The sequence below is a fragment of the Podarcis gaigeae genome (genome assembly GCF_964106915.1).
Source record: "Podarcis gaigeae genome assembly, chromosome: 18".
In the NCBI taxonomy this organism is placed as follows: domain Eukaryota; kingdom Metazoa; phylum Chordata; class Lepidosauria; order Squamata; family Lacertidae; genus Podarcis; species Podarcis gaigeae.
Genome location: NC_139696.1, coordinates 4,881,401 through 4,894,529, shown reverse-complemented (window position 1 = coordinate 4,894,529; position 13,129 = coordinate 4,881,401). Strand labels below are relative to the sequence as shown.

The following is a 13,129-nucleotide window of genomic DNA, read 5'->3' as shown; positions in this document are numbered from 1 at the left end:
GAAGGAGAAATAATAGTGTGGGTTCCAGACTCCCCTAAATTCCTGTTTCCAGTAGGTGTTAGAATTTAATCAAGGCTTGGGGAGTTAAACTGGATGCCGGACTCCTAATCCCTGTTCAGGAGATCATCTGGGAGATGGGCCATTAGGAGGACAAAGGAAGGGTAATGGGTCATTAAGAAAACCAAGGAGAGGAGGCTCTGTGCTAGATCGAAAATGGGTGGGACCCATCCTCCATCTCTGAGTTAGTTAGAGAACATGTACCATAGTTTAGCATTGAGAGCTGGCTGCGATGCAGCCCAGAGGTTGCAGGCTGTTAAAGGCAGCAAGCTGGAGAGAGGGCTGGAGCATGATGGCTGATTCCTGTTTGATCCTGATGCTCCGGCTGCAAGGGAAGAGGTTGCAGACTGTTAAAGGCGGTGAGCTGGAGAGAGAGAGTGCCGGAGCACTTGAACCCGAGGCTCCAGCTGTAGGAGAAGCTTGTTGCATATATGAGTCGATAAACCACGGATCCTTACAAAGGGCTGCTGTACGTCTGTTAATTTCCCGGATTTTTGGGGAGATTTTGCAAAGAAAGCTCAGCAACTTTTGTGTCTGGATTTCCCCTTTTTGACACACAGCAACCCTAACTTACGACACCCAGTCGCGACTCATTCCCAAAAGGAAACAAAAGGCCTCCTGGAGTCCAGTGCTGCTCAGAAATTGGGGAGGTGGGCAAAAATTGTTGTTGTTTAGTCGTTTAGTCGTGTCCGCCTCTTCGTGACCCCCTGGACCAGAGCACGCCAGGCCCTCCTGTCTTCCACTGCCTCCTGCAGATTGGTCAAACTCATGCTGGTAGCTTCAAGAACACTGTCCCACCATCTCGTCCTCTGTCGTCCCCTTCTCCTTGCACCCTCCATCTTTCCCAACATCAGGGACTTTCCCAGGGAGTCTTCTCTTCTCATGAGGTGGCCAAAGTCTTGGAGTCTCAGCTTCAGGATCTGTCCTCCCAGTGATTTCCTTCAAATGGAGAGGTTTGATCTTCTTTAAGTCCATGGGACTCTCAAGAGTCTCCTCCAGCACCAGAATTCAAAAGCATCCATTCTTCGGCGATCAGCCTTCTTTATGGTCCAGCACTCACTTCCATACATCACTACTGGGAAAACCAGAGCTTTAACTATACGGACCTTTGTTGGCAAGGTGATGTCTCTGCTTTTTAAGATGCTGTCTAGGTTTGTCATTGCTTTTCTCCCAAGGAGCAGGCCTCTTTGAATCTTGCGGGGGGAAATACACGAGCAATTCTGGATCATGCCAGCGGCCTGTGAGATCTGGCGTCCTGTGGTCACCTGGGAAGCCAGCAAACAGCACCCGACCACGAGAGCAACACCCTCCCCTCCTGCGGTACTCAGCTGTAACCACTAGCCGCTGCTGCCCCCATTCCAGAAAGCGTGATGAGCCGCAGCGGTTTGGAGGCTCGTCGTTCTTCGGTTCGGAAGATCCACCTTAAGCTCGTCGTTTGAAAGATCATCTTCCCCTGGGCTCGCAATAGCAGCTGCTTTTGCAGACAGGGACTGCTGTTGAAATCCGGCCAGATTTTCGCCTGACCTTCTGTTTGCGCTCTCCCTCTCCAGCTCCCTTCCCTCAGCGCACCCCACCCCGGCCAGCCGGGCTCCCACCCCCGACAACTCCCCCCCCCCAAACATCTCCTCCCTTTTCTTTCCAGCAATTCCACAAAATCTCCTTTTGCTCCCATCCCACTGAGTCTCCTGACCCCCACATTCCAATGGGGGCGAAATTTCCTCCTCTGCTACTTCCAGCCTTCGCAAAGGAAATACTGTTTTTTTTGGCACGGTTTTCTTTTAAGGGATATAATTCTTTTTAATTGATTCAAAGGAAAAACAACAACAACAAGCCTCTACTTAGATCTGTGGAGCTTCGAAACGGGGGGGGGGGGAGTTTTTTCTCTCTTCCCCCCCTCCTTTTGCTTTTCGAGTTATTTCCCCCTGGATAATCTGAAAGAAGAAAAAAAAGGAGTCTCTCCTTTTTCCTCGGGTGGGTTTTTGGGGTTTTTTGGAGGCGGGGGGGGGTTATCCCCCAGGATGTATCCACAAGGACGGCATGCTGTAAGTATCAATATTTGGGGTGTTTTTTTTGGGGGGGTCGTTGTTTGAAGGAACATGCCAAAATGTCGTGAGAAATAATTCAAAGCAATAGCTTTTGGTGAAAGAATCTGGGTTTTTTTTTTTGTGTGTGTGTGTGTGTGTGTGTGTTTTTGGGGGGGAGAAGGGGGTTTAAATTGTGCCACGATTCTAAACATTTGCAGGTTAAAAAAACACAAGTAGACCCTGAAACCCTAGGCATCTTTACTGTGCAGAAACCTGTGCAGAAACCTTGGTTTGAGAAGATGAATTATCCCTTGAAATCCTATTGCTTCTCTGATATACTGGATAGCAGAGGCAGTTCTGCCTCCCAGCCCATGATTACGGATTAATATTGTGCTTAGAGTGTTGTTGTTGTGTCTTTTTGCACGGTATATTTTTCTCCAATGGGGTCCTCCCCAAAGGAATTAGGGATGTTTCAAGATGCAGTTTAAAATACAAAAAAAAAAAAAAAAAGAGGGGGGAAACGTAGCGTTGTTTGTGGGACAGGGTCTGGTGACAAACTGAATGCGTGCCGCTAGCTGCAAAGAGTTGACTCACTCAGGGGTGCAACAGGGAACCTCGCTTCCAGGTACGCATTCCTGCTGCCTCATTTGCTTCAGCGGGGGTTCCTTGATACGGGCGCGCCTGGCGGATGGTTGTGGCCGAATTAGCTTCTCCCTGCCCGAGGCTGGTTGGCAGGAATGGGGACTCGCCAAGAGAAGCGGCAGGCAGCCTCTCCCGAGGGCAGCTACTAAGGCCGTGTCTGTGCTATGGGCCCAGATCAGAACAACTCACAGGCGCAGAAATAAGTTGACCCGAAATGAACTTCCTGGGTTTTCTTCTTATGATGCATTTTGCTTTTCTTAATCTTGTATTTTTATGTTGCGATCTGCTCCAAGATCTTAATAATAAATAGTGCAGAGTGGAACCCGGATCTCTCAAGTCTTAGCCCGATGCTCTAACCACTGCACAACCGCTGCCTTTTTGTTCGAAAGAGAGATGTTTTGGAATCTATCTATCTCTCTCACACATACAATTTGCAGGGTCTTCCTGCCCTACATAACTTTTGGGCACCATTAACTTTTTCGGACATGGTTTTCCAGCTGCCAAGGGGATGGCACTCTTACCATGCTCAGGAGACCCTGCTCAGGGGCAGTTCTTCTCCGCAGGTGTCTCCCTGAGAATGGCTTGAGGGGAAGGCAGCAAAACTGGTGAGGCTTTCAATACCCAAAGGGGTTTCTGCAGCCCCCCCACAAAGCTCACGAACAAGTTGCAGATTTCGGGTGAGCATTAGGAAAAAGTTATTTGGCAGTGGGGTCCATACCCTAGAGAAGTGGGGTCCATCCCTCGCTGGAGGAGTTGAAGGAGGCCACAAGCTGTCAGGGAACTGCAAGATTTCGGCGTTTCCTCCCTTGACCCGGCATTAGGGTTGGACTAGATGACCCCAAAGAGCCCTCTTCTCACTTTTTCGAGCCCGCTGATATTTCAGAAGGGTCTCTGAGGCTTCTTCCTCAAACGTGAGGAAGGAACCAGGGTGGGAGTCGTGGGTCCCCAGCAAACTAATGTGCTGAGGAGGGAGAGAAAAAGATCTGGAAACCAAGCTGGATGAGGAACAGTCGAAGGAGCTAAGAGTACGTATAGCTGAGAGGAGATAGGATAAAGGTAAAGGTAAAGGGACCCCTGACCATTAGGTCCAGTCATGGCTGACTCTGGGGTTGCAGCGCTCATCTCGTTTTATTGACCGAGGGAGCCAGCGTACAGCTTCCGGGTCATGTGGCCAGCAGGACTAAGCCTCTTCTGGCGAACCAGAGCAGCGCACGGAAACGCCGTTTACCTTCCCGCTGGAGTGGTACCTATTTATCTACTTGTATTTTGATGTGCTTTTGAACTGCTAGGTTGGCAGGAGCAGGGACTGAGCAACGGGCGCTCACCCCGTCCATCGTGGGGATTCGAACCACCGACCTTCTGATCGGCAAGTCCTAGGCTCTGTGGTTTAACCCACAGCGCCACCCGCGTCCCTTCAAATATCTTCAAATATCTGAAGCACTGTCGCGTGGAAGATGGAGGCAGCTTGGTTGCTATTGCTCCAGGGGGTCAGATTTGAACCACTGGGTTCAAGTTGATGATAAGGAGATTCTGACTGAACATCAGGAACAACTTTGGGTGCTAAGAGTTGTTCAGCTGGCTCTCTCAGAAGTTGGTTGGTGGTTTCAAAGCAGAGGTTGGGTTGCTGTCTGTCAGTGATTCTTTAGCTGATATTCCTGGGGGTTGGATTAGATTACGGTTTGCCACACAGTGGTTCTTTGGTTCTCAAACTTAATCCGTTCCGGAAGTCCGTTCCAAAACCAAAGCGTTCCAAAACCAAGGCGCGCTTTCCCATAGAAAGTAATGCGAAACACATTAACCCGTTCCAGACTTTTAAAAACAACCCCCGAAACAGCAACGGAACATGAATTTTGCTATCGAACGAGACTGTTGATCCATAAAATGAAAGCGATAAACTATGTATAATAATAGTAGTAGTAGTAATAATAATAATAATAATAATAATAATAATAATAATTTATACCCCCAGCCACTCTGGGCGGCTCCCAATCAAGTGTTAAAAACAGTACAGCGTTAAATATTAAAAACCCTGGGCAGCTCCCAACAGAATATTAAAAACATGATGAAACATCAAACATTAAAAACTTCCCTAAACAGTGCTGCCTTCAGATGTCTGCTTAAAGTCAGGTAGTTGTTTATTTCCCTGACATCTGACGGGAGGGCATTCCACAGGGCAGGCGCCACCACCGAAAAGGCCCTCTGCCTTGTTCCCTGTAACTTGGCTTCTCGCAGGGAGGGAACCGCCAGAAGGCCCTCAGAGCTGGACCTCAGTGTCCAGGTAGAACGATGGAGGTGGAGACGCTCCTTCAGGTATACAGGACCGAGGCTGTTTAGGGCTTTCAAGGTCAGCACCAACACTTTGAATTGTGCTCAGAAACATACTGGGAGCCAATGCAGATCTCTCAGAACCGGTGTTATGTGGTCCCGGCGGCCGCTCCCAGTCCCCAGTCTAGCTGCCGCATTCTGGATTAATTGCAGTTTCCTGGTCACCTTCAAAGGTAGCCCCACGTAGAGTTCGTTGCAGTAGTCCAAGCGGGAGATAACCAGAGCATGCACCACTCTGGCAAGACAGTCCACGGGCGGGGGAGGGGGTCTCATCCTGTGTACCAGAGGGAGCTGGCCTGGACACAGAATTGACCTGCGCCTCCATGGACAGCTGTGAGTCCAAAATGACTCCTAGGCTGTGCACCTGGTTCTTCAGGGGCACAGCTATCCCATTCAGGACCAGGGAATCCTCCACACCTGCCCACCCTCTGTCCCCCCAAAACAGTACTTCAGTCTTGTCAGGATTCAACCTCAATCTGTTAGCCGCCATCCATCCTCCAACCGCCTCCAGGCACTAACACAGGACCTTCACCGCCTTCGCTGGTTCTGATTTAAAGGAGAGGTAGAGCTGTATTGCAGTCACACAATCAATCCATCAGTAGCTGAACTGGGTTCCACACAGTCACAAAAACAAAAAGAGCCGCAAAAACGCAAAATAAATAGCAAAAACAGACCGACCTCAGCGTAACACTCAAATCAGAAGCGTAAAATTCAGAACGAAGCACGTTCGACTTGCGGAAAAAGTTTGTAAACCGGAACACTTCCTTCCGGGTTTCCAGTGTTTGGGTTCCAAGTTGTTTGAGTACCTAGGCGTTTGAGAACCAAGGTACCGCTGTATTCCCCAAAGTGACAACCCAGAAATCTAGGCCTTTTGCAGATTCAGCAAAAATGGTACCCGAAGGTCATTTTGCTGCCCGAATCCCGGACGTGTCCAGGATAAACCCGGACTTATGGCAGCTCAAGAATAGATGGTCCATGATTCTGTGATTCCAGAGAGCATATCTTGTCTATATGCAAGGCGAATGGGGATAGTTTCTAACCCGGCGTTATTTGATCATTCTTTTCTCCCTGCCTCGTTCCTGCTCTTTTGCTCTTTTGCAAAGTCTGGACAGCCCTTCAAGTTCTCGGTTTTGGAAATCTGCGACCGGATAAAGGAAGAGTTCCAGTTCCTGCAGGCTCAATATCACAGGTATTTGCCAGGGAAGGGAAGGAAAAAAGAGGGATGGCCTCAAACTGTGCCGGCTAAAGTAGAGCTTCAGAGTTCAGGGGCAGTCTACCTTTGAACACAACCTTGCATTTCCGAAGGGCAATTTCAGAGGATCCATTCCTTCCTTCCATGGACGTTGGATCACCATCTGTTAGGGATGCTTTGGCTGAGATTCCTGCATTGCAGTGGGGTTGGACTAGATGATTTTATTGGGGGGGGTGTCCCCTTCCACCTCTACAATCCTACGATTCTACATGCTTTGCTTTATTATTTATTGGTCTCCTTTTGTGGGTGGGCTGTGTTAGACCGCCCTTTTACGGATCCAAACGCTTCTAGCCTTTTATCATTCTAGTTTTAAATTATTATATTTATTGGGGGGGAATTCTGTTGCAAGTCGCTTTGAGGTTCTGTTCCGTTATAAACAACAACAGTTCACAAGTCCAATTAATCGTCACTGCCAATCTATATTGGACTTTTAAAAAATGGCTTTGATTTTTTTTTATTATAATTCAAAGTTATAACAAGACATATTATCCAAAAACATATCCTTATTCCCCCCCCATTTTTCCTCCCTCCCCCCCACAGAACCCCCCCCCCACTCCACCCCCCCAACTTCCCTCAGTTCCAGTCTTTGGTTTCTCCAATAATGCTGTCTTCTGCATGTTACAAAGTTGTATAGATCCTCAAACTGTTTAGCTGATTATTATCAGTAAAAAAAATTGTGAATGTTTATTCAAAACCTGCCAAGGAGTCCAGTTCGCTTTGTTGCGTCTTCAGATACTTTGCGAAAGGTTCCCATTCATCCTTAAAGTCACAGTTATCCTTGTCCCGTAGCTTATATGTCAGTTTTGCCAGTTCTGCATAGTCCATCAATTTTTCTTGCCATGATTCTTTAGTTGGGATTTCTTCAGTCTTCCATCCTTTTTTCCAGGTTAAGGTTTTATCGCTGCCTTGAACTTTTGAGACAGGAAGGCAGCATTCTGAATCTCCGTTTATTTTCTAAACTTATGTCCCAGTTTTCCTCCAAAGATATGTGGTTATTCCACCCGGTTTTACCTCCCAAAGACCCTGAGAAATAGGTTAGAACTGGTCATCCCAGGACTGACTTTTGACCCAAACATACCAGTTTCTCAATCTTTTGCTGCAGCTTGGATCAGGCCACAACCCAGCGGGTTAAACTGAGAGACGGCATCTAGCCCACTGAGCTTTGTGGCTGAGTGGGAGGATTTGAACCCAAGTCCCAGTCCAACGCTCTAACCCAGTGGTACCCAACGTGGGTCCTAGCACCCCCTGGAGGCAGATTACCTGGGGGCGCTAAGAGTCGGGTTAGTGTGTGTAAATACTATTTTTTTTGCTCTATAAGACTCCCTTTTTCCCTCCTCAAAAGTCAGGGGAAATGTGTGTGCGTCTTATGGAGCGAGTGCAGGCTGCGCAGCTATCCCAGAAGCCAGAACAGCAAGAGGGATCGCTGCTTTCGCTGCACAGCGATCCCTCTTGCTGTTCTGGCTTCTGAGATTCAGAATATTTTTTTTTCTTGTTTTCCTCCTCCAAAAACTAGGTGCATCTTATGGTCTGGTGCATCTTATAGAGCGAAAAATATGGTAACCACCCGATTTTGTAAATCTGGTATCGCTGACTCCAGTTCATCCATTTTGCCCAATTAATTAAACCGAATAGTTTTAATTGAACTTTGAATAAATGTGCAATTAATTGCTAGGGCTTTGAGTTTGCGTTATTATCTGCCTTCGTGAAAACCGCTGTTCCGGATAACAGGGCACTGGGGGATACTAGGGAACCGGGGGTGAGTTTATGGAAAGCAGGGCAGGCGGTGGCCTCAAATAAAATTGGGGACCGCTGCTCCAACCACTAGGCTGCGGAGGTGAAGCAGGCGGGGTCTGCAGCAAAATGTTGCAGCGTGTCCTCGGCTCCTAGAGAGCGCATCTTCGGAGTTCCTGCCAGCCGCAATCCTTTCCGGGATACGGAGACATAAGTGTTTTGTTTTTCCTTTTCAAAAGGCACTCAGGATCCCATGACTATAGAAAAAGGCTTGTTGCCACTGAGATCATGCATAAATAATCTCCCGCTCTCGATTATATTTTTCGTTGTTCCGCAAGCTCCCTGCCTGTGTTGGAGATTAGAGGGACCGCTCTAAGTGCAAGAGGCATTTTCCTGTCTCCTTGTGTGTTCCTTTCATTTCTCTCTCTCTCCCCCCCGTCCCCCCCCCTATATTTCCCTCCTCTTCTCACTGTCCCTCCACCCTGTCTAAATTTCCCATCTCAATGGAGGGAAATGTCAAAAACATCACTTGGGTCTCATACCCAGCACTGAGAACCCCACAGTCATTTTGCGTGCGGTCTTTGGTTGTTTTTTGGGGGGAATTTGTGGGCTGGGGAGGGAAGGTCCCCCCCCAGAAAAAACACAGTGAGGAGGTTGCAAATAACGCTCTCTTTTTCTGCAGCTTGAAGTTGGAATGTGAGAAACTGGCTGGCGAGAAGACAGAAATGCAGAGGCATTATGTGATGGTAAATGCTGCTGTTTGTTTGTTTGTTTATTCATGTTTGTTTATTTGTTTATGTCTGTCTGTCTGTTTGGTGGTTGCGCATGCGCATAAGCGAGAATCATGCTTTGTGCATGCACAGAAGCACAGAATCGCAACCGTGCATGTGCAGACGCACCGCTGCGGGTTGCAGACACTGCGGGTTGCGAACGTGCACCCAGCACAGATCACGTTCACAAGCTGAGCGTCCACTGTATTATTATTATTATTATTATTATTATTATTATTATTACCGTGGCTGCAAACCTGGTTGGGTTAGCTCATGTGATTGTATGACAATAGACCAGACCTAGAGATGCATATAAGCCTTGAATCTGCAGGGATGTGGTCTTTACAAAAATTGCCTGTCTTGGTTTTGTTTTTTTTTTAAACCCAAGTTTCTAGACTTTTTAAACCCAAGTTTCTAGATGCCTCTCTCCCACTTTTGGCTGAGCAAGGAGAGGCTCTCATCTCTGAACATTGGAAGCTAAAATGAATTATCTATTACATCTCCCTTCCTCCCTCCCTCCCTCCATATTAATTTTCCTTCCTCCCTTCATCTTTCCCTTCCTTCCTTCCTTCCTTCCTTCCTTCCTTCCTTCCTTCCTTCCTTCCTTCCTTCCTTCCTTCCCTCCCTCCCTCCCTCCCTCCCTCCCTCCCTCCCTCCCTCTCTCCCTCATCTTTCCCTTCCTTCCTTCCTTCCTTCCCTCCCTCCCTCCCTCATCTTTCTTTTCCTTCCCATCTTTCTTTTCCTTCCTTCCTTCCTTCCTTCCTTCCTTCCTTCCTTCCTTCCTTCCTTCCTTCCTTCCTTCCTTCCTTCCCTCCCTCCCTCTCTCCCTCCCTCCCTCCCTCCCTCCCTCATCTTTCTTTTCCTTCCGCCCTCCCTCCCTCCCTCCCTCCCTCCCTTCCTTCCTTCCTTCCTTCCTCCCTCTCTCCCTCCCTTACCGATATTTGTTCTTGATCTGTTTCAGTATTACGAGATGTCTTACGGCTTGAACATCGAGATGCATAAGCAGGTATGCGACTTTCAGGTTCATCTGGAGGAGGAGCTGGGAACTGTACACTCCTCGGGGCAGAGACTTCTGATTTATTTCTTTAATGGCGTCACACACAGAGAGACAGATGTTTCAGGCTTTGTTTCCTGACTAGTGGTGAGGACTGAGGGCTTAAGAGGAAACAAGGGAGACGCTGGGTTTCAAAGACCTCCAAATGCTGCTGTCATCATTGATATTTGATATGCATCTTATGGAAAACGACGCACATTTATTTTCTGGCCTAACAGATTTCCTTCTGGGGGTGCCCCATAGCCTTTTCCTCCACTCTCTGGGTGGTGGCGATCCCTCAAGGGAGGGATTTGTATGCTCAGGAGCACTCTTGCCTATAGCATGCCCTTGCTTATTCCAGATACGTGGCCCATGGCATTTTAAAAAACGTGAATCCAGAGACTGAGCCCTGAATTTAAATTACATCCTTACGTCACCTCCACCTGCTTTGGAATAAAACTCCATTCAGCCCCAGCTAAATTAAAATCAAATCAAATCAAATTAAAGAGCATTGCAACCTACAATTTATTTTATTTTATTTTATTTTATTTTATTTTATTTTATTTTATTTTATTTTATTTTATTTTATTTTATTTTATTTTGCATTGCATTGCATTTTGCATTGCATTGCATTGCATTGCAATTATATCCCACTTTTTCCACCACGTGCTTCAAAATGATTCTCCCCCTTTTCTCATTTGATCCTCACAACGACCATGTAAGGAAGGGAAAGCTGAGGGAAAGCAGGGATCCACCCAAACACTTCTTGCAGCCGCGGAAGAAAACAGGGTGGCGTTTAACCACCGGGAGACTGTCGCGGGCACAAACTATTGTTTATGAGCGATACAAAGCGATGTCTCGGGAGAGGCCAGGAGCAGTCTGCCTGACCTAACCGCTTTTAGCTTGGGCTCCATGATCACTGCAGATGGTGACAGCAGCCACGAAATTAAAAGACACCTGCTTCTTTGGAGAAAAGCGATGACGAACCTAGACAGCATCTTAAAAAGTAGAGACATCACTTTGCCAACAAAGGTCCGTATAGTTAAAGCTATGGTTTCCCCAGTAGTGATGTATGGAAGTGAGAGCTGGACTATAAAGAAGGCTGATCACCAAAGAATGGAGGCTTTTGAATTCTGGTGCTGGAGGAGACTCTGGAGAGTCCCATGGACTGCAAGAAGATCCAACCTCTCCATTCGGAAGGAAATCAGCCCTGAGTGCTCACTGGAAGGACAGATCCTGAAGCTGAGGCTCCAAGACTTTGGCCACCTCAGGAGAAGAGAAGACTCCCTGGAAAAGACCCTGATGTTGGGAAAGATGGAGGCACAAGGAGAAGGGAACGACGGAGGACGAGATGGTGGGACAGTGTTCTTGAAGCTACAAACATGAGTCTGACCAAACTGCGGGAGGCAGTGGAAGACAGGAGGGCCTGGCGTGCTCTGGTCCAGGGGGTCACAAAGAGGCGGACACGACTAAACGACTAAACAACAACAACCGCTTTTAGCATGCAGAGATAGCTAACGTTCTTGGTTTCTTTCCAGCAAGGGAAGAGGCGGGGGGGGGGGGGCGGCGGAATCTTAAGGCACGTAAATCCTCCAGACCTCTGTATTCTGTGTGTTGTTTCATCAGAAGAAGCCAGAAGTCTCTCTCTCTCTCTCTCTGGTTTCCCAAGATCTCCCCGCCCCACTTGTAATTTGCTTCCTGTCTCTGGGTTTATCAATCCAGGGCATCATGGGGGGGGGGTTGGGAGCGGCTGCCCGGGAGAACAAGCTTGGCAAGGGGCCCGGGGAAAGTGGCAAGGCTGCCAGCCTTCCTGTGTGTTCGTTTGCTTGGGAGAAGACAGGGAGCCTCAAAGCGAGAGTCACTTGTTTGCTTGTTGCTTTCTGGCCAATATATTTCCCCCCCTTCTTCTCCTTGCAAATCTAGAGAGTGGTGTGTTAGGAGGGAAGCTGTTTTTTGCAGCAGCCGTGGCAATGTGTTGTTCTTTTTTAATATTTAATTTTTCATTTTTTAACTATGTTCTATACATTTAAAAGGGACGCGGGTGGTGCTGTGGGTTAAACCACAGAGCCTAGGACTTGCCGATCAGAAGGTCGGCGGTTCGAACCCCTAAACGACGGGGTGAGCTCCCGTTGCTCTGTCCCTGCTCCTGCCAACCTAGCAGTTCGAAAGCACGTCAAAGTGCAAGTAGATAAATAGGTACCCCTCCGGCGGGAAGGTAAACGGCGTTTCCATTCACTGCTCTGTTTCGCCAGAAGCGGCTTAGTCCTGCTGGCCACATGACCCGGAAGCTGTACGCCGGCTCCCTCGGCCAGTAAAGCGAGATGAACGCCGCAACCTCAGAGTCGGTCATGACTGGACCCAATGGTCAGGGGCCCCTTTACCTTTTTAATCCCCATGTTACACCCCCAGAAACTACATCACTCATATATCATGGTTACATCATGAAAGGGGAGGTCTGGTGGTAGTAATCTGAGCATTCTGGATCCTACCCCATGGTTCCCCTTGCCCTCCACCAAACACCCACACAGAGGCCCTTTGAACAGATAGGAAGAAACTGTGATGAAGTGGGAACAATCACAAAAGTCACAAAAGTGATTGTGCTGATTTTGGTAGTGGGCTGCATGTGAATGATATCTGCTGAAGGGGCAACCCCCCCCCCCAACCTATACATAAATTCCTGCACCAGCTTAAACTCTGATGTGACTGAGACCCCTGTCTCTTTTTGTTTTTCCAGGCGGAGATTGTTAAACGGCTCAGCGCTATTTGTGCCCAGATCATCCCCTTCTTGACGCAAGAGGTAAAAGAAATTTGTTTGTGTTTCGTATGGAAAGCAGTTAGCGTTTCACATGCAACACACTCTGGGCATCGGGGGTCCGCAATGACAAAACCTCAAACTGCCTTCGGCAGACTGAAGAATGGTTTGCCCCCAGGGCCGGATTTAGGTTTGATGCGGCCCTCAGCTACTGAAAGTAATGGGGCCCTTTCTATGTCCAGTTGTCCTTTGTCAACACAAATTGTCGCTGCTTTTTGTGTTTGGTATATGCTATATGGAGGGATGCGGGTGGCGCTGTGGGTTAAATCAGAAGGTCGGCGTTTTGAATCCCCATGATGGGGTCAGTGCCCATTGCTCGGTCCCTGCTCCTGCCAACCTAGCAGTTCGAAAGCACGTCAAAGTGCAAGCAGATAAATAGGTACTGCTCTGGCGGGAAGGCAAACGGCGTTTCCATGCGCTGCTCTGGTTCGCCAGAAGTGGCTTAGTCCTGCTGACCACGTGACCCGGAAGCTGTACGCCGGC

General features: G+C 48.3%; 1 protein-coding gene across 4 annotated transcripts in view; it reads left to right on the top strand.

The window, feature by feature from the left end:
- Positions 1 to 1,451: 1,451 nt before the first annotated feature.
- TLE2 (TLE family member 2, transcriptional corepressor) overlaps positions 1,452 to 13,129 on the top strand; it is a 44,303-nt gene continuing 32,625 nt past the window's right edge. For 2 of the 4 annotated variants that reach the window (XM_083720347.1, XM_083720345.1), the window contains exons 1-5: positions 1,454 to 2,099; positions 6,152 to 6,237; positions 8,714 to 8,777; positions 9,763 to 9,807; positions 12,569 to 12,631. In XM_083720347.1, coding sequence (XP_083576473.1) covers positions 2,076 to 2,099; positions 6,152 to 6,237; positions 8,714 to 8,777; positions 9,763 to 9,807; positions 12,569 to 12,631 — 282 coding nt within the window. In that variant the 5' untranslated portion in view covers positions 1,454 to 2,075. Of the gene's footprint in view, positions 2,100 to 6,151; positions 6,238 to 8,713; positions 8,778 to 9,762; positions 9,808 to 12,568; positions 12,632 to 13,129 lie in introns of all 4 variants that reach the window. The other 2 variants (XM_083720348.1, XM_083720346.1) reach the window with 2 other exon arrangements.